At 41.5% G+C, this 23,218-nt stretch overlaps 1 protein-coding gene across 1 annotated transcript in view; it reads left to right on the top strand.

Moving 5' to 3' along the window:
- The first annotated feature begins 350 nt into the window (after positions 1–350).
- hdac4 (histone deacetylase 4) overlaps positions 351–23,218 on the top strand; it is a 255,347-nt gene continuing 232,479 nt past the window's right edge. Inside the window, exons 1-2 of the mRNA XM_029703522.1 lie at positions 351–489; positions 15,176–15,421. Coding sequence (XP_029559382.1) covers positions 15,400–15,421 — 22 coding nt within the window. The 5' untranslated portion in view covers positions 351–489; positions 15,176–15,399. The remainder of the gene's footprint in view (positions 490–15,175; positions 15,422–23,218) is intronic.

Raw genomic sequence — 23,218 nt, 5'->3', positions numbered from 1 at the left:
TCTCCCGAACCGCTCACATTAAACTAGCTTTCGGTCACGGCCCCGCGTCCCGAGAAGGCAACGAAATTAAGATTTTTGTCGTGTAGCGTATTCATGCTTTTTAAGGGGATAGTAATTGTAAGTAATCCCAAAAATGACGTTACTAATTACAATGTTGGACAGGTAACTAGTAACTGTTACAGATTTAGAAAGTAAGCTACTCAACCCTGAACAGCATTCTGTGGCGACATGAAGTTACTCCAGTGTCAAACAAGGCGACCGACATCATTCGGTGAACCCGCCTCCTAAGGAAACGCAGGAGAGCGCGACCACTGAGGTATAGCGCGCGACACGTGATTTATTGGTTTGCCAAAATCCAGTATGGCGGAATCTGTGAATGACTCTCTCACTGGCGTTTTCTCCAACGGGTCCTAAATTCTACAGGTTCGATAGAGTGGAGCATACGGAGCCTGGATAGAAATCACAACATTCAGGAGGGCGTTTGTTCAGGTAGCTTTCTTTTACACAAATACGACAATCTGATACAGCAGTTGTGAGATTGGACAATTTAAACTGTGTTTGCTTGATTTGATATCATTTGCAACTCTATTCAGACCGAGGTGAAGTTGTTATCGCGGTCTATTTCTTGGTAGCTATGGTTTTGACTTTCTTTTTCAATTCAAGTATCGCCTAGTTGCATATATCTTTGGAAAGTGGTGGGTGTGTAGCATCTTAATGTCAGATAACATCTTAATGTCATAATGTATTTTATGAGTAGCTACATTACTTACACGGGCGATATTTTGAAGCAATACGGTGATCCCCATGGTCCAATACTCACATCGGATAAACATGTAACGTTAGTCGTGTAAGATTCCACGAACACAACTGTTACATTATCACTTGAGCTCCCCAGTGTGTAACTAGTTGAAAGAAGATAATTGGGTTATCGCTGATTATGCATGTTACAAATTGACACTATTGCACTTTATATACTTTTGTGTGAATTCGTTTTTAAAAATCTGTAGCTCGTGAAACCCTGTATGTCATTTCGTGTAGTTAATGGGGTTAATTCGCAAGTCACCATTTTTTTCAAAGCAGAGTTGGTATTGGTTGCTAATTAGAGGGTGTCCAATCATAAACGCATTTTTTGACCAATGACCAATGAGTAAAATAAGGCCACAGAAAAAGTGGTAAAAAATATGGAAAATAGCATTGCGTCAGCTAGGCTGGATGCTGAAAGGCTAGCTGTTGAACTCTTTCTTCTCTAATCCGGAGTGTCATAACACTGTCATGACACATATAAAGTGCATTCTAGAAAGTATTCAGACCCGTTGACTTTTTCCACATTTTGTTACGTTACAGCCTTATTCTAAAATGGATGAAACTAAAATGTCTCATCAATCTACACACAATACCCCATAATGACAAAGCAAAAAAAGGTTTGTATATATTTTTTTGCAAACGTATAAAAAACAGAAACACCTTATTAACGTAAGTATTTTGACTCTTTACTATGAGACTCGAAATTGAGCTCAGGTGCATTCTGTTTCTGTTGATCATCCTTGAGATGTTTCTACCACTTGATTGGAGTCCACCTGTGGTAAATTCAATTGATTGGACATGATTTGGAAAGGCACTCACCTGTCTATATAAGGTCCCACAGTTGACCATGCATGTCAGAGCAAAAACCAAGCCAGGAGGTCGAAGGAATGGTCCGTAGAGCTCAGAGACGGATTGTGTCGAGGCACAGATCTGGAGAAGGGTAACAAAAAATGACCCCAAGAAAGCAATGGCCTCCATCATTCTTAAATGGAAGAAGTTTGGAACCACCAAGACTCTTCCTAGAGCTGGCCGCCCCAGCCAAACTGAACAATCGGGGGAGAAGGGCCTTGGTCAGGGAGGTGACCAAGAACCCAATGGTCACTCTGGCAGAGCTCCAGTTCCTCTATGGAGATGGGAGAACCTTCCAGAAGGACAATCATCTCTGCAGCACTCCACCAATCAGGCCTTTATGGTAGAATGGAAAGACGGAAGCCACTCCTCAGTAAAAGGCACATGACAGCCCGAATGGAGTTTGCCAAAAGGCACCTAAAAGACTCTCAGGCCTGAATGCCAAGCCTCACGTCTAGAGGGAACCTGGCACCATCCCTATGGTGAAGCATGGTGGTGGCAGCATCATGCTGTGGGTATGTTTTTCAGCGGCAGGGTCTGGGAGACTAGTCAGGATTGAGGGGAAAGATGAATGGAGCAAAGTACAGAGAGATCCTTGATGAAAACCTGCTGCAGAGAGGTCAGGACCTCAGACTGGGGCGAAGGTTCACCTTCCAACAGGATAACGTCCCTAAGCACACAGCCAAGACAACGCAGGAGTGGCTTTGGGACATGTCTCTGAATGTCCATGAGTGGCCCAGCCAGAGCCCGGACTTGATTGAACATCTCTGGAGAGACCTGAAAATAGCTGTGCAGCAACGCTCCCCATCCAACCTTGACAGAGCTTGAGAGGATCTGCAGAGAAGCATGGGAGAAACTCCCCAAATACAGGTGTGTCGAGGACTTGAGGCTGTAATCGCTGCCAAAGGTGCTTCAACAAATTACTGAGTAAAGGGTCTGAATACTTATGTAAATTTGATATTTCAGGGTTTTTTTGCAAACATTTCTGTTAACCTGTTTTTGCTTTGTCATTATGGTGTATTGTGCGTAGATTGATGAGGGGAAAAAACTATAATGCATTTTAGAATAAGGCTGTAACGTAAAAAGTCAAGGGGTCTGAATACTTTCCAAGTGCACTGTATTTAGACCTGTTGTGACATACAGTATATTGCATCATTTCATGGATGATTATGACACCTACATAAGAGAGTCAAAACCTACCACAATAGTTATTTTATGGTTACTTGTTTATGTTATACAATATTTTCTGAAACTGACCATATTAAATGATCATTGCCCACAAATTGATGTCAGACATGCACCTACCCCAATACTCTGTTGCTGATGACTTGGATGAGCCGATTTCTGGAGCAGGACACCCTCTTTTTGACTGATGACTACTGACATAAGGGCATGTACATGATATGCCTATCTGGCTTATATGATTATGATGGTCATAATGCTTCTCGACAGTGTCATGAAGTGTATTTTCTTAGTCCAAGTAAAGTTACACGGGATGGCCATAATGCTTCATGACTGTCATAAAGTGTATTTTCTGAAAGTTATTTAAAATATGATGGAAAAAAACATGACTGTTAACAGAATTCATTACAACAACAACAAAGGACTTAAGAAACAAACTTTCAAACGAAAGGAAACTTCTTGGCAGGGAAAAAACACATTTGAATAAATGTGGGTTTTGAGACTTATGTAGGTGTCCTAAAATAACGCAATATATGTCACTGCAGGGGTAAATATATGGGTCAGGATAGTGTTATGACCTGGTTATGACCATGTCATAACGTGTTATAGCGCTGGGTATCATGTAAAGTGTTGCCAAATTATCGTATCTAAATGTGAAAAGTCATAGACTACAAATTAAAAGAACAGATCACTCTGGATTCAGATGTTAGCAGAATGTGTAATTTAGCCTATAAAACAAAAAAACTATGTTTTATGAAAGAATTAGGCAGGTCTGATGCTGAAAAAGAAAGGACATTCTTGCCTATTACGTCTTGCCTATTTTATTAGAGCAAAAAAGTAGTGTGTACTTCCAGTAGTTAGCTACACTTCTACATGGCAAAAAAAGTCATTAACAACTGAAAACACTACAAAGATTTTAATTTAGTTTAACTCCCACCAAGCTACTCCAAAATGTAGTTAAATTGCTAGTTGAATGATATGTAGTCCACTACACCCAAACCAATACTGGTAAGATAGATATCGATTTTGAGACGTGACATGTAGTATTTTAATATATGCTTTTTATATTAATGTGAAATTCCTGTTATTTTTTTTAGAATATTTCTCACAAAAACAAGCATATCTTTGTGAAATGTCAACAAAGCACCTTTTATTTTCAAAGCCTTTTACGTTTAATTCCGCTCCTGTCATGTTAATTTAGTTTTTTACGACCCGCGGAAACAACTTTGCAGACAACCACCACAACATGTAAAATCCTCAAAAGTCGCTCTGTCAGCAGAGCTCGGTGCTTATTACCGGATGAATAAGGTTATGAAATCCGACTTTGGGATATTTTCTTAATCATATGTAAGAGAAAGACCTCACTGAACAATTCAGAATGAATAATCATATGTCTTGGTAAAATGTAGTTTATAACATAAGGAAGTGAAATTTCATCACCAAAGTGCGTTTTCACCCACTCTGGGCAGAGAGGGTGGACCCTATTTACCATATCGGATTCCCCACAATGTTTTCAGGTAACATTTAACAAATCCTGCTGTTCACATCGATTTACGCTACTCAGTGACATCTTGTTTACTTCAATTAGTAGACCAGTAATTGCCAGAATGTTCTATGGCATGGATGTCATATTTGCTTAAAAATTGGCTTGTGCTTTGTGGAAGGCTACTCCATAATTTTATATGTTTGTGTTTGTTGGTGTTTGAACTGCAAATTGCCCCTTTAAGTTTCTCTTAAACCTGTAACATTGTATTAAAGGCGCAATATGCAGAAATCGCTCCACCATAAAATTTGAATAGTTCGCCTAATTTCAGTTTGTGATAAAACAAGCAATGTAAAGTGTAGAGAATCATTGTACCATCTAAACAGCTGTGAAATATCTTTTCAATAACCAAAAATATTGTATTTTCAGCTGTTTGATGCTGGTGTAAAAGACGCAAAAACTAAACTTAAAAATGGGAAGCATAGAAATGCCGCTCATAGAACATATCTACTGCTTCTTAGGCTTGCTTTCAATGAGACTGACAGATCTATAACTCACATTTCTATGTGAATTTGGTCTGTTCTCCCAAAAAGTTTCATATTGCAGCTTTAACTTTACAGCATTTCAATACTTGTTTTGCAGGCTATATGCATTGCTGTTGCATATACATGGAATTGAGGTAGTTTGTGTAATTAGTAGAATATGCACTGTTCCTTATTAATCATGTTATGCTGTTGTTAGTGATTGTTCAAATGTGCATGTCAGAGTTTGTTGGTTTTTGCATGTGTTGAACTTGACTTATTGGGGTTATGTGTTGGTACGGTATTTGTAGGCCTATGTCTGTGTTTGAGTTCGTATATGAGGTGAGGAGGTGACATCAGTGAATCAGGGTTAGCAAAACTGGAGTCAGAGGGGGAGTCTCAATTGCATTGCCTTTATTCATTGCATTCTCTTTCCTCGCCTCCTTCCCAAAATCCATTGGATGAGAAGGTCAAAGGGGAAGGCCCTCTGACCTTCTCACCAAATGGGTTTTGAGAAGGAGAGGGGACATGAGGAATCAAGGAAATGCAATTGAGATTCTCCCAGAGGCCTCAAGTTAAGTAGTAAACATACAAGCTCTAATCTGTGCTCTTGCGCCTAGCGTCTAGCTGAAGCAATTTTTTCCACATTCCAGTTCTCAAGGACTGGCGTTCCTGACTCGTAAATTCCAATCCTCACAGGAAGAAGGTCATAGCAGCCTTTCAAGAACTTGGCACTGACAGAGGACCGCTCCTTAATGACAACTCGATCTCAGGGAATGGGACTGAATGGTGTAACAACCCAAGTTTTCTACTGCTGAGAATAAAAATCTGTTTAAAGCCAGAATCCATAATTGCTACATTCATTTTTCGACTTACTGTATAAATGAATGATATTTACCCATTAATTCTTGAAGAATAAAACACATAAATGCCTCATAAGCTTAGTCAAATAGTCAACGCGTGTGCTATATTGTATGGTACGTTTTAAGAGAGGTGGTGCAATATCTTTTTTAAATCTTATGTGTATTTTCCATAACAACACCTGGCCAGATTCATCAGATTTCACAGGACATGCTTTGATGCCAGGGTCGTGTTCAGTAGTGCACATCATAGCAAACTTTTCAAATGATTTGCAACAGAAAACAAAAATGAACCTATTAGATACGTTCAGTTAGTAACTCCCTGTTTCACTCTATTTCAAAACGTTTTCTCCCCACTGAACATGACTCAGCCAATAGACAAATTCTCAGACCGTTGTCCTGGGGGCTCTGAGAATAGCCCTGGCTTCACCCTCATGTACCCATTGCCCCCTCAGCCCTATTAACAAACAGTTTAGCATCCCGTTGAGCGGAACTCAGACCCGGCCGTTGTTTATTTGGCCTGTTCCAGACGATTTAAAAAAGTCCCCAAGAATTGGCATTTATGCAGAGTTGTCAATTAGAACGGTCTTGTTTGTTGCCGTTGTCGCTCTAATGAATGCTAATGGTCCATTAATGTCAGGGAGACAAGGTGACATGACGCCTACGCCTCACCAGCGGGGCACAGTAAACAGAGTTTGCCTCGTTCTCCCTCATTCTACTGCTTGTTAAAGTGCTGCGGTGACTATGGAGATGTGAAGAAATGGAGGAAGAATGGTGGAGTGAGTGTGGTAACGTGAGTTTGAGAATGGCAGAGAACAGGTTAATGACATTGCGGAGGGAAGGTAGGAGAAAATAAAAGGAGAGACAGCGATGGTAAAATGGTGGTAGAGAGGGCAAGTTGACACGGATGTCGTTTAGAAGGCTCGGTAGATGGCAGGGAAAGTGTTCACTTCCTGCTTTTTGTTTGGCTGAAAATTGACTGGCTTTTGTGGCCGCGGCACAAGGCGGGGTGTCAGGGTTCCCACTAAAGAGACACGCCGAGCAGAGTTTATTGTCAATGTTGAGTAAGTAACCACTCAATGCTGAGGCTTGGACGAGAACTTAGCCTACACATGACAGAATTTACATTTCCCATGTCTTTTCTTCTCCAGTGAGCTGAACTTGTAAACTAAAATAGCACATTTCTGACATAGTATTGCACTGTTGAAGAGATGTTTAACTCTGCAGCTAACATTTATAGAACTGGATAAGAAGTTATTTTATTAACCAGATGTCTATCAGTGTTGCTGCCACCTAAAAGTAAAATAGGATTGAATGCAAACTTATCTCTGTTTGAAAGTTAGTCCTTCACTGTACTGAAAAAGCTGATTCCGCCTAAACTAGACAGGGACTAATGAGTAGGCCTATTATTAGTGCTGGGAATTGCCAGGGACCTCACGATACGATATGTATTGCAATCCTCACGATTTTATATGTATTGCGATTTGATACTGTGATTTTATTGCGATTCCAAACATATTGCTCACCATATAACTGCTGCAGAGGGACAAGAGAGAGCCATGAGAAAACAGCCATGAGAAGACAGGCTTTGTTCAGTCCTAGAAATAAAAGTGCTGAAAATAAATTGGCTCCCTATTTAAAAAGAAGACGGAGAACAAGCTATGAAGGAAAATTCCCTAAGCCAACCAGCACAAAAATAATATTGCGATATTGCTAATACAATACGATATATCATATATGCAACTGTATCAAATCCCCCTCCCCATCACTACCTGTTATGTGCCTATATTATTTTGGGGATTCATTATTTTATGCTGTAATGTTTGTTTTACCACATGGTTGATCAGCATCTAGAAAATCAGGAAGTAAACTCTGCACTATAAGATTACAAGGCAACGTTTGAGAGAAATGACTGCATACATTGCATTCGGAAAGTATTCAGACGCTTTGACTTTTTCCACATTTTGTTATGTTACAGTCTTATTCTAAAATTGATTAAATATATTTTTTACCCTCATCAATCTACACACAATACCCCATAATAACAAAGCAAAAACAGTTCATTTTATAAAATAATAGAAACGGAAATACCACATTTACATAATTATTCAGACCCTTTACTCAGTACTTTGTTGAAGAACCTTTGGCAGCGATTACAGCCTTGAGTCTTCTTGGGTATGATTCTACAAGCTTGGCACACCTGTATTTGGGGAGTTTCTCCCTTTCTTCTCTGCAGATCCTCTTAAGTTCTGTGAGGTTGGATGGGGAGCGTCGTTGCACAGCTATTTTCAGGTCTCTCCAGAGATGTTCGATCGGGTTCAAGTCCGGGCTCTGGCTGGGCCACAGAAGGACATTCAGAGACTTGTCCCAAAGCCACTCCTGCGTTGTTTTGGCTGTGTACTTAGGGTTGATGTCCTGTTGGAAGGTGAACCTTCACCCCAGTCTGAGGTCCAGACTGGGGTGAAGGTCCAGGTTTTCATCAAGGATCTCTCTGTACTTTGCGCCGTTCATCTTTCCCTTGATCCTGACTAGTCTCCCAGTCCCTGCCGCTGAAAAACATCCTCACAGCATGATGCTGCCACCACCATGCTTCACCGTAGGGATGCTTTCAGGTTTCCTCCAGACGTGGCTTGGCATTCAGTTCAATCTTGGTTTCATCAGACCAGAGAATCTTGTTTTTCATGGTCTGAGAGTCCTTTAGGTGCCTTTTGGCAAACTCCATGTGGGCTGTCATGTGCTTTTACTGAGGAGTGGCTTCCGTCTGGCCACTCTACCATAAAGGCCTGATTGGTAGAGTGCTGCAGAGATGGTTGTCCTTCTGGAAGTTTCTCCCATCTCCACAGAGGAACTCTGTGGAGATGGGAGAAGGTGACCATTGGGTAACCAAGGCCCTTCTCCCCCGATTGCTCAGTTTGGCCGGGTGGCCAGCTCTAGGAAGAGTGTTGGTGGTTCCAAACTTCTTCCTTTTAAGAATGATGGAAGCCACTGTGTTCTTGGGGACCTTCAATGCTGCAGAATTTTTTTGGTCCCCTTCCCCAGATTTGTGCCTCGACACAATCCTGTCTCAGAGCTCTACAGACAATTCCTTCGACCTCATGGCTTGGTTTTTGCTCTGACATGCCCTGTCAACTGTGGGACCTTTATATAGATAGTTGTAGAAACATCTCAAGGATGACCAATGGAAACAGGATGTACCGGAGCTCAATTACAAGTCTAATAGCAAAGCGTCTGAGTACTTATGTAAATAAGGTACCGTAATTTCCGGACTATAAGCTGCAACTTTTTTCCCAGGCTTTGAACCTCGCGGCTTAAACAATGACGCGGCTAATATATGGATTTTTCCCGCTTTCAAATTTTTTTCTAAAAAAAAAACATTCTTGTGACGTGCTCAGTTTTTTGGCGGCATGAAGCTTTCATTAGACCAATGAAATTGCCGAATGGGTTAAGGTCAAACATCTTTTTTGTTTACTGTTTAGATTAAATCAAGCACTCTCAAACTTCCCATCATTCTGATTACGGTAGTCATTTTGTCACCCTCATCATGGCAAAGACACGGAGAAATGCATATGATGCAGCTTTCAAGTTGATGGCGATTGATCTGGCTGTTGGAAAAGGAAGTAGAGCTGCTGCACGGGAGCTTGGTCTTAATGAGTCGATAATAAGACGTTGGAAACAGCAGCTTGAGGAATTGACTCAGCGCAAAAAGACAACTAAAGCTTACTGCTAATTTTTTATTTTTTGTTACAAGCCGTGTTTCGTTAAAGCCTATTTATTTTTGTTACAAGCCGTGTTTCTTTAAAGCCTATTTATTTTTGTTACAAGCCGTGTTTCGTTAAAGCCTGTGTAAAGTTAATTTGTTTCAATGTACCGGTAGGCACCTGCGGCTTATAGACATGTGCGGCTTATTTATGTTCAAAATAATAATTTTTAAAAAATTCAGTGGGTGCGGCTTATATTCAGGTGCGCTCAATAGTCTGGAAATTACGGTATTTCATTTAGTTATATGTAATAAATTTGCCAACATTACAAAAAACCTGTTTTCACTTTGTCATTATGGGGTATATTGTGTGTTGATTGATGAGAGAAAAAAATGATTGAATCAATTGTAGAATAAGGTTGTAACGTAACAAAATGTGGAAAAAGTCAAAGGGTCTGAATACTTTCCGAATGCACTGTATATGCAGCCAGTCCATAACATGCCAAACCGTGCAAATATATCCTCCAAACACCGGCATCGAGGGCATTATCACTTTTATACAACGGGTTACCAACATATTAAAATAATGATTGACATAGTTTCATTAAATGTTAATTTGATACATTTATTCATACTATTTCATCCTTCCACAAGATATAGTCCTGACACAAATCTAGGGTTGCTAGAGACGCGACCCAGTCGTTCAGTCTTTTTGTTCTGTATCTATGGACGCGACCCAGTCGTTCGTTCTAAATGTTCCATTGCCATACTGGCTGCTTTTTATAGTGGAGATCAAGTTTATAAGTTGCCTGGATGGGCTGATGAGACAGTGGATTGCGCAGTCAGATGGAACATATTAAATAGGCATTTTAACATCATAGATTTAGCCGGTGGCAACTTTTGTAAAGACACCGGCTGGAATGTGGTTTTAACCAATCAGCATTCAGGATTAGACCCGCCCATTGTATAAATTACAGTGTCTTCACCACTTTAGACTTCTATACAACGCCTCGATAAGAAATCTAAATGATAGCTCTTGTGTAGAAGGGTCTAGTGTTCACAAAGTTTGACAGGTCTAAGCTTTAAAGCTGACAGACATCGGTGTCAGGGTACTTGTAGCTAACAAAATGGCAGAAAGCCTAATGTGAAGAGTAGTTTAGTCTGTGAACAGCACCAATTATAGTACAGTGCCAGAGTTGAATGTTAATGTAGTTTTAATTGTCTCATCTCAGACTTGTGGATTACAGGAAGCTTTGTTGAGAACATGGAATAATATTTGATACCTCTGTTTGCATTCCACCATAAAATATTTGGCAGATATTTAGTATAATAACTTGAAATAAGTGCATGTAGAGTCAGAAGCGTTTTTTACTGCCTAACGTCGGACTAAATCCTTAACTGGGAAGTCAGTTGGATTTCCAAGGGCTGTTTTGTTCTTGTCAACTGTTGAGAATGTTTTACTTTTCGACAGAACTGTCAGTTTTTAGAGGCATTGCTGTCTATTACACATTGAAAGGGTCAAGACTTGTACCTATTCAGTTTTGAGATACGAGCCTCCCCAGCCCCCACGCTCTCCTAGCCAACACATACCACACTCCCTGCCCCTACGAGATCTCCAACATCACACTGAGCAATATCCCAGTGATTGTATGTGCTTGTGCCTGTCTTCTTTTTTTTAAAACTGCTGATTGATGTGAAACCTGCGGGCTACAGCTCGTCTCTCTTTTCTCTGAGAACATGAGCATGCAGCAGCGAGTATTGTGTCAACATGGGGAGGGTTCTGTCATGTCAGATAAGGTGTCATTTTTCTCTCAGCACAGCCAGGCTCCACTCTCTCCCGCCTTCCCTTCTCTCCCTTTCCTCTCCCCCGTTGTCTCCCAAGTGCCCTGCCATCAGCACCAATGAGTTCAGACAACCATGGTCCTCACACCAGACAATATTTTTGGGGAGGGGCTTTGCACCGTAAATGCTCACCTGTTCCTATCCAAGCCTCCATCCCCCCCATTCCACTCCACCCCAGCCATCACCTGCCTTAACAAAAACTTTCAGGAGCAGCCTCTGTCAATAAATGGAAGAAAAACTCCAACGTGTCAAGCCGCCATCGCGTAATTTTCCCGATACATACGCGCAGGCATGTACATACACTACCGTTAATTGTGGTCCCTGAGTGAATTATTCATACTCAATTAGGCCCGAGAGGCAGGCAGTAACTGTGGAACACCAGAAGTACATTTCAGTGATTAATTTTGCGCGCCGCACGGCCCTAATTGTTGTTTACCGCTGGCAATCTCGACCCCATGTTATTTTTATGCAGACATGATTACCTTCGGTACAGTTCGGAGCACTGGGGAAATGAATTATTTTATTGGCTGCAAGAGACACATTTCTGTCAAGTGAGGAGACATTTTCAGACCTGTATATTGTTGATGTGCACTTCTTATCCAATTGGTCGGTCAAAAGGGCCTACAACTGGAAACATTAAGGTCCAATGCAGCCGTTTTGCTCTTAATATCAAATCATTTCTGGGTAACAATTAAATACCTTACTGTGATTGTTTTAAATTAAACTGCTCAAAAATAAACAAAACATAGCTTCTTAGAAAAGAGCAATTTCTAAAGCAAGACTTTTGCTAGGACTGTCTGGGAGTGGTCTCAGTGGGGAGGGCAAGCTGAAAACTAGCAGTTATTGGCAGAGAGGTTTGGAACTCTTTCTTGTTGGTCTATTAACTAATTTACCGCCTGGTGATAAACTCCATCTCACCAAATTGGGCTGAAATTTCAGGCGGTCTTTTTAAATATCTCTTACATTAAAAGGGGCATTATCATAATTTTCACAATTTCACAGTATTATTCCAACCTCATAGTGTGGAAATATCTAAAACACAGGTAAATCATGTTTTTGACTGCACTGGGCCTTTAAGATGGAGATGTTAAGACAGATTTGCAAGATAATTATTAGTTCACTCAATCATTCATGTATATTGATATGAGCCATCAATGGAGTGTTGACAATTTTATTTAACCTTCATTTAGCCAGGTTAGTCATTAAGAACAAATTAGCCTTTTACAGTAAAATAATGACCTTGTTTGTCAAGAACCTTAGTCTATTCACAAATGCTCAACATGATATGGCTTTGGTTTGACATTTATGTGTTACGACATTTATATGCGACAGACCCCAGCCTTCCCCTGATTTAAAAAAATATGGCTGGGTTGACTATAGCAGCGCAAACGTGCGCTGGGAAACCTCTCATGGCGCGGCAGATCAGACGACAAGCCAACACTCCCCCTTACCAGATTGTCACTTTGAGTATTATGTCACTGGATCCCTCCAGGCCATATGTTATTACACGCGCGCGCATGCACACGTACACTGAGGAGATCTCATCAGCACAGACTGTAGTATTGGTAAGTCTTTTTGACCCGTTTCTCCTGAGTGGTATTAAACTAAGTAGGGCACATACCGTAGCAGAGCCTTTTGTAAATTAACATCTGTGTTCCCATTGCACAAGTTCAGTCGTTACCTCCTCGTTTCTAAACGTTTTCTCCCTCCCGAACACGAATCTGATTTTCATTTGGTGTCAAATAATTGCTTGACCTTGGAACCCTTTTGCATTGAGGAAACAGAAGGGCAGATGTTCCCGTTCAAGGGCTGCAGTCCAAATCTCAACCCTACTTAGCCAAGTGTCCACTTGTTCACGCTCCCTCATTGATATCAAACCATTGGATTGGTATAAGCATGTGTTTAACCGTATTGCTCACACCTGTCCATTCCTTGTAAATCCATGAACGTGTACACTTCGGGGGGGAAGTAGGGCGAATCGGAGGGCAGCCTGAGAGTGTTTTGTTTTTAGGGATGTGTGCCATGCCGGAAAGACTGGAAATGATGTATTGTGTGGCAAATAGCGAGTGAAGACAACTAAATGCTGTCTTGTTTGACAGGTTGGACTATTATATTGGAGCAGAGGGGGTAGATTGAGAGCCTCACCAAAGCAATGGAACTAATGTGCATCGTTGACACCGGAAAGTAAACACTGTTGTTTAGAATGTCGGAGGTGATGTTAATATTGTGCGTAATAGCAGTAAGACCGGCTTTGATGCTGCTTTCGCAGCCGAGGCCTAGGGTTTTGCCCAGGCCCAGTCTTCTGAATAAGTTATTAACCTACTCCAGTGAAGGCCATATTTGGCTGTTATTATTTCTGTGGTTAAATACAGGACTGACCTTTTCATTGTTAAGTACTTCTCTCTCTACTGAGGAGGGCAGTGTGTGTGTGTGGAGCGTGTGGGTGTAACTGCCTGTATGTGAGTCTGTCACTGTCTCATTGTTTGCCCTAGCCTGTGGACAGCATTGGCACCTTTTTAGGCACCGTGTGTACTGGGAAGGACTGGAGGCGATCTCATTATTAGCACGTGTAACCCAAACTGCCCTTGTAGTGGAGAATCTGTTAGAATTGAGACTGACTTGTACAGGATGATATCTAATAGTCTTTTTCCTCATTTTGTTACATTACAGCCTTATTCTAAAATTGATCAAATAGTTTTTTCCCCTCATCAATCTACACACAATGCCCCATAATGACAAAAAATTTCTGCTAATTTATGAAACATAAAAAACATATCACATTTACATAAGTATTCAGACCCTTTACTCAGTACTTTGTTGAAGCACCTTTGGTGGCGATTACAGCCTTGAGTCTTCTTGGGAATGACGCTACAAGCTTGGCACACCTGTATTTGAGGAGTTTCTCACATTCTTTTCTGCAGATTGTTGCTGCACAGCTATTTTCAGGTCTCTCCAGAGATGTTCGATCAGGTTCAAGTCCGGGCTCTGGCTGGGCCACTCAAGAACATTCAGAGACTTGTCCTGAAGCAACTCCTGCGTTGTTTTGGCTGTGTGCTTAGGGTTGTTGTCTTGTTGGAAGGTGAACCTTTACCCCAATCTGAGGTCCTGAGCGCTCTGGAGCAGGTTTTCATCAAGATCTCTCTGTACTTTGCTCTGTTCATCTTTCCCGAAGGCCCTATTTGGTGGAGTGCTGCAGAGATGGTTGTCACTTTGGAAGGTTCTCCCATTTCCACAGAGGAACTCTGGAGCTCTGTCAGAGTGACCATCGGGTTCTTGGTCACCTCCTTGACCAAGGCCCTTCTCCCCCGATTGCTCAGTTTGGCCGGGTGGCCAGGTCTAGGAAGAGCCTTGGTGGTTCCAAAATTCTTCCATTTAAGAATGATGGAGGCCACTGTGTTCTTGGGGACCTTCAATGCTGCAGACATTTTTTGGTACCCTTCCCCAGATCTTTGCCTCGACATAATCCTTTCTCGGAGCTCTACGTACAATTATTTTGACCACATGGCTTGGTTTTTGCTCTGACATGCACTGTATTTAAAATTGTTTATAAATGTGGATATATTGGCATGGGTGTTGTTAGGCCCGAGACGAGGTCGAGGGCTGGCAAACCGTGCAAATATATCCTCCAAACACCGACTTCGAGGGCATTATCACTTTGTTATACAACGGGTTACCAACATATTCAAATACTGATTGACATAGTTTCATTAAACGTTCATTAATTAAACGTTAATCTATTTTAGAATAAGGCTGTAACGTAACAAAATGCGGAAAAAGTCAAGGGGTCTGAATACCTTCCGAAGGCACTGTACAAAGGCTTGTACAGGTGCATTATATGTGAAGTAATATGCCTATATAGTATTTATTTAACAGCAGCATATTTGGTCCACATATGACTAACCTCACTCCAACTTGTGTGTTCATGTGCCCTTGACAGGTTGAATTCATGGGAGTGAAGAAGCAAGCCAACGGCAATACCCTGAAAGCTGCGTTGTCTAGAATGAGCCCTTGAGACGCCCCCCCCCCTTCATCATAGTCTTCCTCGCAGTGTTCACCCAGCCGGATAGCGGATGGTGTTCATCTTACACCCCCAAGAGGAGTACTGAGGCCATTGTCCTCATCCTCTTCATCAGTTTCGCTTCTCAGGGGTGGTACCCTACGATGAATTCCTACAGTCGACAAGGTAAGAGTTTGTCTGGGCTTGCTAACAGTAGCCAGCGAGCAGCCCTAACACCCTGGGAATTGAAATGCACTCTGGGAATCGTAGTGTGCTGTGTAAAAGCAATTGTATTTCTATGTTGTGTAGACCTATTGCAAGATAGAAGCTTCAGAAATGAGCTTCAAAGTGCTTTTTTTATGTCGCTTTGGAACTAAACTATTAATTTAATACATTCAATTATTTAGCTGTAATGAATCACGGGCCTAATGAATGTCATTTGACCCAATATTAAGGCCATAGATCAAATTCCGATTTAAAACAGTTCAGATGTAATTGTAACATTATTTTGTATGATCTGAGTCTTAGATGGTTTTGCATAAAGAAAATTGCTGGGGCTTACATTCCTGGGGCCTACATCCATACATCTACATTATATATTGCCGCTGCTAAATGCATATGGGGGAAACAATGAGTATGCCTACATACACACGAATAATGCAACATTAAACTGATTATGGCAGAAGGCAGTATGACTACTAATGAGCGTAAACTCATAATCGAAGTTTGCATATGCAATTTAAAATACCTGGTTTTCTGAGCAATCTTTAGAATTGTTAGGACATGTAAACAGCTTAGTCGGCGTTCCAGCGGTGTATTTGATCTGTGTATGTGGCAGCAGCTGTAGCACAACCCTCCCTCTTATGTGCGAGCAGGATTGGGGAGTAACAGATTACAAAAATATTATAATCAGATTACAGATACTTTTGAAAAACTAGATGATTACTTTGAGGATTACTTTGAAATTCGGAAAGGATGTTTACAAGAAAAAAAATCTTTGACACTTTCCTCAATGACATTCAAAGCAGGATTGAAAAAAGGTGCAAGTTTAAGTTTGTTCCACCTGAGCGAGAGACCACTATGATGATATACCAAATGTGTTTGATGGATCGCGGGAAAAGCGCAGGAAAAGGCTTTTGTTGGCTACAGTCCAAGCTATGTCTTCCAATGGTGCAACTGCTGTCGGCATCCAAAGATTATCCAACTTGAATAAACGCTTGGAGGTAAGGATGACAGCAGTGGTGTAGTCTACAGCGATACGTATATATCACTTATTATTGATCTTTACATAGCGCATTGATGTGATTGTGAATCAGACTGCTGATCTCTCATTTTTAGCTACAGTATTTGCGCCTTATGGATTGTGGTTGTTGTGGATGGCTGTTCACAAATCCAAATGTGTATTTGAACCCAGTAATGGTTGAATTCAAGAAGTTTAAGCTGCCTATCAATCTTTGTTTTTGAAACCGGTGGACAGCCAGTGAAATATGCGTTCTTGCAACAGCTGCATAGTGCGGATCCCAGCCTATGGAATAAAAGTGGGGCTTTTATTGCTCAATCCAATTCATGCTGATGAAATAAATTATCCATAGGCCTAATGGACACATGCTCAAACTTGCACCTTTTGATAGACTTAATGGGGAAATCTGTAGTTGCTACATCCATTTCTGGATATATATATATATATATATATATATATATCCATTGATTCTTGAAGAATATAACTTAGAAATGCCTCATGAGCTTAGTTCAACTGTCACACTCCATGAGAACCCAAAATATAAGCTTGTTTTTCTCTGTTTGGAAACATTATAAATGTTAACACTGTATAGCCTCATAACATTGTTAAAAAATATGGATGGTCAGTCCTTGCATCCATAGCTCTGTCTATTAATCTGAGAGTGGTTACATTTCTCCAGACCCATTCTTCTGCTTTTTACCAAAACAGAGGCGGGGCGACCGTTTTGTTACTGTTTCATCTGTGGATTTGCCCTATAAACAGCTGCATATTATCAAGATATCAAAGTGTCACCAACAAAAAGGTAAACAATAGGCCTATAGCAAATGCAGCATATGGCATTCATTTTGACATGTAAATAGCTCTTTTCAGTAGTGCTCAAAGCATACCATTCCATGAGCGCAGAATTTATTTTTCAACTTGAATCAATGAGCCCAATCAGTCCTCCATGACAACAAAATCATAAGCAACAGAGTAGGGCTGGCTAATAAGTCCTTCATTTTTGGGTTATGCTCAGGTAAAACAATTAGGCTAATCTATACATCCATATTTCCAAGTCCTATTCTTGAAGATGAAGTGGTAGGCCCTGCGGGCTGCTGCAGATTTCTATGGCACGTTATTTAATTGTCAGCCATTTTTACCATTAATGCTGGTTAGTGCTAGTTTGACCACCAGAGGGCATCTTTGAGAATCATTTGATAGTCTTCAATATTGGCATTACCTTTTTTGTAAGAACATAGTATATGGAATTGATTTTAAGAAATGTAGGTTTATTAATTTAATTAACATTATGATGTTTCTATTCCAAGAAAAACGAAACCCTCAGGGAACGGAAAATATGGCGCTGTACAACGTGATGGTCGGGAGTAGGCTACAGTAATTAGAGCATAAGAGGATTGGAGAATTCTAAATTAATATCTATGGGTAATTTTTCGTTAGTGAAAATCTGTTCTGTGAGAATATCTAAGGGGCTTTTATATCATTCCAAATGAATAAAAAATAATCGAATTGTTTAAAAATTAACAATATTTTGGAGATGATTTCGTTTTCATTTAACTTAGAGTGAGCGAGGAAAAAGGCCATTCTTGAACATGGGGTGAGACATTCTCACTAATTTGTAAATAAAGCAAGTTTGTTATTTAGAATGATTTATTTCTGTTTGGAGAGGGAGAGAAACCAAAAGCTGCCTCATGGGTCTCCCGGTGGCGGCCGGAATGGGTATCGAACCATAATCTGTGGCAACGCAGTTTGCACAGCAATGCAATGTCTTAGACCACTGACCCACTCCGGAGGCCCCATCCACAAAGTTCTCAATGCTGATCAATTGCCTTGCACAAAGTATCAAAATACAGAGAGGTTTTGGTAAAGGTATATTGTCCTGTGAATAGCCCATAATGGGCTATTATAATACTGTACATGGTGTCCAGGTCAGGATAACCAAAACATTTCTGTATTAAAGACTATCAGAAAGAATGTTGGTACTTATTTATTTTGATCCAAAGCCATGAATGAGTGAGTCACTCCGCTTTATGTAGCTGCCGAGGCTATATGACTGTGCCATCAACTTGATTATTTAGCAGACATCACATGCTTATATTCAGTCAACACATATATCTTAAGAATATCATGGAATATAGTTGAACATTTTCGTTTCTCCATGTTTGTCTCAGAGCAGCCCGAAACGGTGCTGAAATAGTTGACCACAGCGGGTAGGCTATATATAACAATATTTTGGAGATTATTTTGTTTTCAAAAAAACTAAAGTGAGTGATTTGTAATCTGAATAAAGGCCAAAATAATATAAATATTTATTTGTGTTTTTGGAGGGAGAGAAACCAAGGACATCCCAGCCAGCCAAACCCCTCCCCTAACCCGGATGATGCTGGGCCAATTGTGCGCCGCCCAATCATGGCCGGATGTGATACAGCCTGGGTTTGAACTAGGGACTGTAGTGATGCCTCTTGCACTGAGATGCAGTGCCTTAGACCACTGCGCCACTCGAGTGCCATGACCAATATGACCTATATGTTGTCCTGCTAATAGCCCATCCTAGAAACATTGTTTGCGGAATTCACAGCCTGCTACGCTTGTGAAAAACAGGGTTAACTATAATAATACTTTTTTCTCCCTTCCACATGTTAATGGTTCCAATTGATTTAAAAAAAAACATTTTTAATCAATTAGTATATTTGAGTTTTACCACAATCTTTGTTGTATTATTTGTTCTGTCTTTTCTGGTGGATTAAACTGAAACAGCCAACCTAACTAAGAAATACATTTGACGGAAGAAATCTCCCCCTACCCTCCTTCTAGGCAAGTCTATTGTCCTGCTAATAGCCATAATGGCGCTGTACAACGTGACCGTGTGTGTTTGAAATAGTATTTTCCAGTAAGCAACAATTTGTTTACATTCATTAGCATACTTTGTTCCAATATTTCTGTCATTCAGTAATATTTATTCCCATAGTAATTCGTAATTTTGAAATAATATTTTTATCATAATTTTATTAATGAAAGCATAAAGATGCTGAAGAAATACAGTACTGTACAGTATATGCTTTATTTGGCATTTTGCGGTTGCATGAGGTCACCCACACGCACTTTAAACATTTGGATAATAAAGCATTTAAAGCATTTTAAATAGAAGCTGCCTGCATTTGTTTATTAGGCTACTGTACAGTCTGACAAGTAAACATAGCCTACAGTACATACTGTAGTAAACATGGTAAAGTGCCTAATTCCTTACGTAAGGGAGAGCAGGCCATGTCCAGACTTTCTCGGTGACCTCAAGTACTTATTAACTCTGTCTTTAATGCTTTTACGGGTTGCATCAGTCATGGACAGACACTTTTGAGACACAGTATTAATGATGAACACCCGGAGGCTCACTGGTAAGCCACATTTGCCTCCGGATCCATCCCAGTTGGTATTCTGTGTCCACTCGTGGTATCTCTCTTCGGTTACACACATCCTTGGAATAGAAGAACAGCGTAACGGTTCCGGACGGCCCTTGCTGTGCCCGGTGAGCAGTTGGTCAACTTCTGTTGTCAGAAGAGGATTGGAAATGTCAGGCTGAACCGACGACCTGATGAACCCACCAGGTATGTTGACTCTGCCTGTTGGAGGTGGTTCCAGAGCTCACAGGTGTGCCTGGCATGGATTGTGACTCCATCTCGTTCCTCGCCCTCTTCAACGTGTCATTCTCCGCCTGACTATCCGCCAATGCCGCCTGACTATCCGCCAATGCCGCCTGACTATCCGCCAATACCGCCTGACTATCCGCCAATGCCGCCTGACTATTCGCCAATGCCGCCTGACTCTCCGCCAATGCCGCCTGACTCTCCGCCAATGCCGCCTGACTATCCGCCAATGCCGCCTGACTATCCGCCAATGCCGCCTGACTCTCCGCCAATGCCGCCTGACTATCCGCCAATGCCGCCTGACTATCCGCCAATGCCGCCTGACTATCCGCCAATGCCGCCTGACTATCCGCCAATGCCGCCTGACTATCCGCCAATGCCGCCTGACTATCCGCCAATGCCGCCTGACTATCCGCCAATGCCGCCTGACTCTCTGCCAATGCCGCCTGACTATCCGCCAATGCCGCCTGACTCTCTGCCAATGCCGCCTGACTATCCGCCAATGCCGCCTGACTCTCTGCCAATGCCGCCTGACTCTCTGCCAATGCCGAGTGACTATCCGCCAATGCTGCCTGACTCTCTGCCAATGCCGCCTGACTATCCGCCAATGCTGCCTGACTCTCTGCCAATGCCGAGTGACACTCTGCCAATACCGCCTGGCTCTGGACCAATGCATCAGCTGTCGCCCGTATCTCTGCCCTCAGATAATGTTTCTCTTTCTGCTGGTCTGCCTTCAATAACTCGATCTCGGACTTCAAAGTTTGAATCTGAACCATGTGTACCTTCATCAGATGAGCAGAATGGTACCGCCCTGAGCCCCCATCGATTACAGTGGCCTATGATAGAAACGGTAGATAAATTAAGAAATAAAAGGGACTCCAACACAAAAATGCTGCGTACACATAATAATCTAGCAAAACTAATCGCTTTCTTGGCAACCATGCGCTTTTTCAGTGTGGCTTGTTGTCCAGGCCTTTGTCCACTGATCTCCACGGATGGTTGTCGGCATGGTTGTATGCGTTGCAAAAACACATTCACGTTTTTAGTACACAATCATTTTTAAAATTTTATTTAACCTTTATTTAACTATCGATTTTTTTACACAGTATGCCTACACATTGATAGGCTATATACATTTTTTTGAAAGAAAATGCACTGAAACCAAAATACCTTTAGTTTTGGTGATCCTCTCAGCTCCGGCTCATTTTCAAGTCCTGTTGAAAATCCTAACCCTGGAACGGGTAGCACCAGAGAAAGAAGCTGGTGGTTACAGTCCTAACCCTGGAACAGGTAGCACCAGAGAAAGAAGCTGGTGGTTACAGTCCTAACCCTGGAACGGGTAGCACCAGAGAAAGAAGCTGGTGGTTACAGTCCTAACCCTGGAACGGGTAGCACCAGAGAAAGAAGCTGGTGGTTACAGTCCTAACCCTGGAACGGGTAGCACCAGAGAAAGAAGCTGGTGGTTACAGTCCTAACCCTGGAACGGGTAGCACCAGAGAAAGAAGCTGGTGGTTACAGTCCTAACCCTGGAACGGGTAGCACCAGAGAAAGAAGCTGGCTAAGAAGAAAACAATGTCCATTTTGTCTGTTCTCTTTGGTCGCAATGTCATCGAATACATTGCGAGTTGGGGGATGTTCAAACCTACAGTAGCCGGGCTATAAAGAGTCTATTGTCCTGCTGATAGGGCTACACCTGCTACAGTACTACAGTACACTTGTGAAAAACAAGTGTTTGAAAATCTGTTTTCAAAATGCCTCCAGCTGTCCATCACTACTGTAAATAAAGAAAATCTGTTTTCAAAATGCCTCCAGCTGTCCATCACTACTGCAAATAAAAACAGAGCATCTTGTTTTCATCCTGTTTACATTCTTTATTTTAAGCACAATGTCACAAATAATTTGTATCTACCTTTCCAATTACTTTTAGAGTTTGGGATTTACAAATGTGCGCTTTTCATGTCATTTTTTGTTAAATCCAGTTTAAGTATAACTTTTGACTGACGCCTTTAGTGAGAGGTCTAATGCTCTAATATTGAATAAGTTCTGCCCTCAGAATTCATATCTAAGGGGAATTTTTCGCGCCATTATTAGTTACATTGTTTTAGTTTGAACGTGCAGACAGGCACTAAGATTAGCGGGAACGTTTCCCTGGTCAGCGCCATCATTAATGCAATGCCCCTTAAAGTGTTGCTCTGTGCTACCCAGTGGGGCGGGGTGGGGTGGGGTGGGGGTCCACCCCCCTCCTCCTCCATTCCCCATGGGCTAGGTCTGTCTTCTGTGCGCTGCTCTGCGGCACGTCCTGTGCCTTCTGCCCTTGTGCCTTGAACCTCGTGCGCCTACCGCTATTTCAGGGGATAAAGTTGGAGTACTGCAAGGCAATCTCATTGTGCGCCACTCGGGATCCATGACCAATATGACCAATATATATATTGTCCTGCTAGAAACGTTGTTTGCAGAATTCACAGCCTGCTGCTGAAGTCGTGCACTATTATCAGTTTCTATTTGGTTTATGTCACCCATTTATTGTCGATTAGAGACACAGTAGCGCCTTGGGACCTAAAAGCTTAATCAGTGCTCTAACTCCCCCTTGCGCTGGTCTGGAGGAATGAGGTAGTGACACAGGGTACCGTACTAAACCACAAATTACCTCTAAGTCCCGCAGCATATTCGCAAAACTTTTAGTTGAGCAACCACTGTATATAACCAACCCATAAAGTAAAACATCCATATATGGCCAGCTATGTAAACTTTAACATTTATTTATCCTGCAATAGATGACGTTCAATTGGTAACATACATTTTTGTCTTCTTCTAATGCCTCTTCAGGGGAAAGTAATCTAAAAGTAACTGAATGTAATCAGATTACGTTACCGAGTTTGGGTATTCCTAAAGTTACTTTACTGATTACAATTTCGGACAGATAACTACTAACTGTAATGGATAACATTTTGAAAGTAATCTACTAGTGATGCACCGATAATACATTTTTGGGCCGATACCCAAAATTTTCCTTTCCATAAAAAAAAGATACCGATAACCGATATTTACATTTTTTGCGGCCTTTTAAGCATTCTAGTACAGTTAAATAGTTAAGACGCACACATG

This window comes from Salmo trutta, chromosome 20 (assembly GCF_901001165.1).
Source record: "Salmo trutta chromosome 20, fSalTru1.1, whole genome shotgun sequence".
NCBI lineage: Eukaryota > Metazoa > Chordata > Actinopteri > Salmoniformes > Salmonidae > Salmo > Salmo trutta.
Note: the sequence above shows the minus strand (reverse complement) of the source record. Positions and strands in the feature narration are given on the sequence as shown.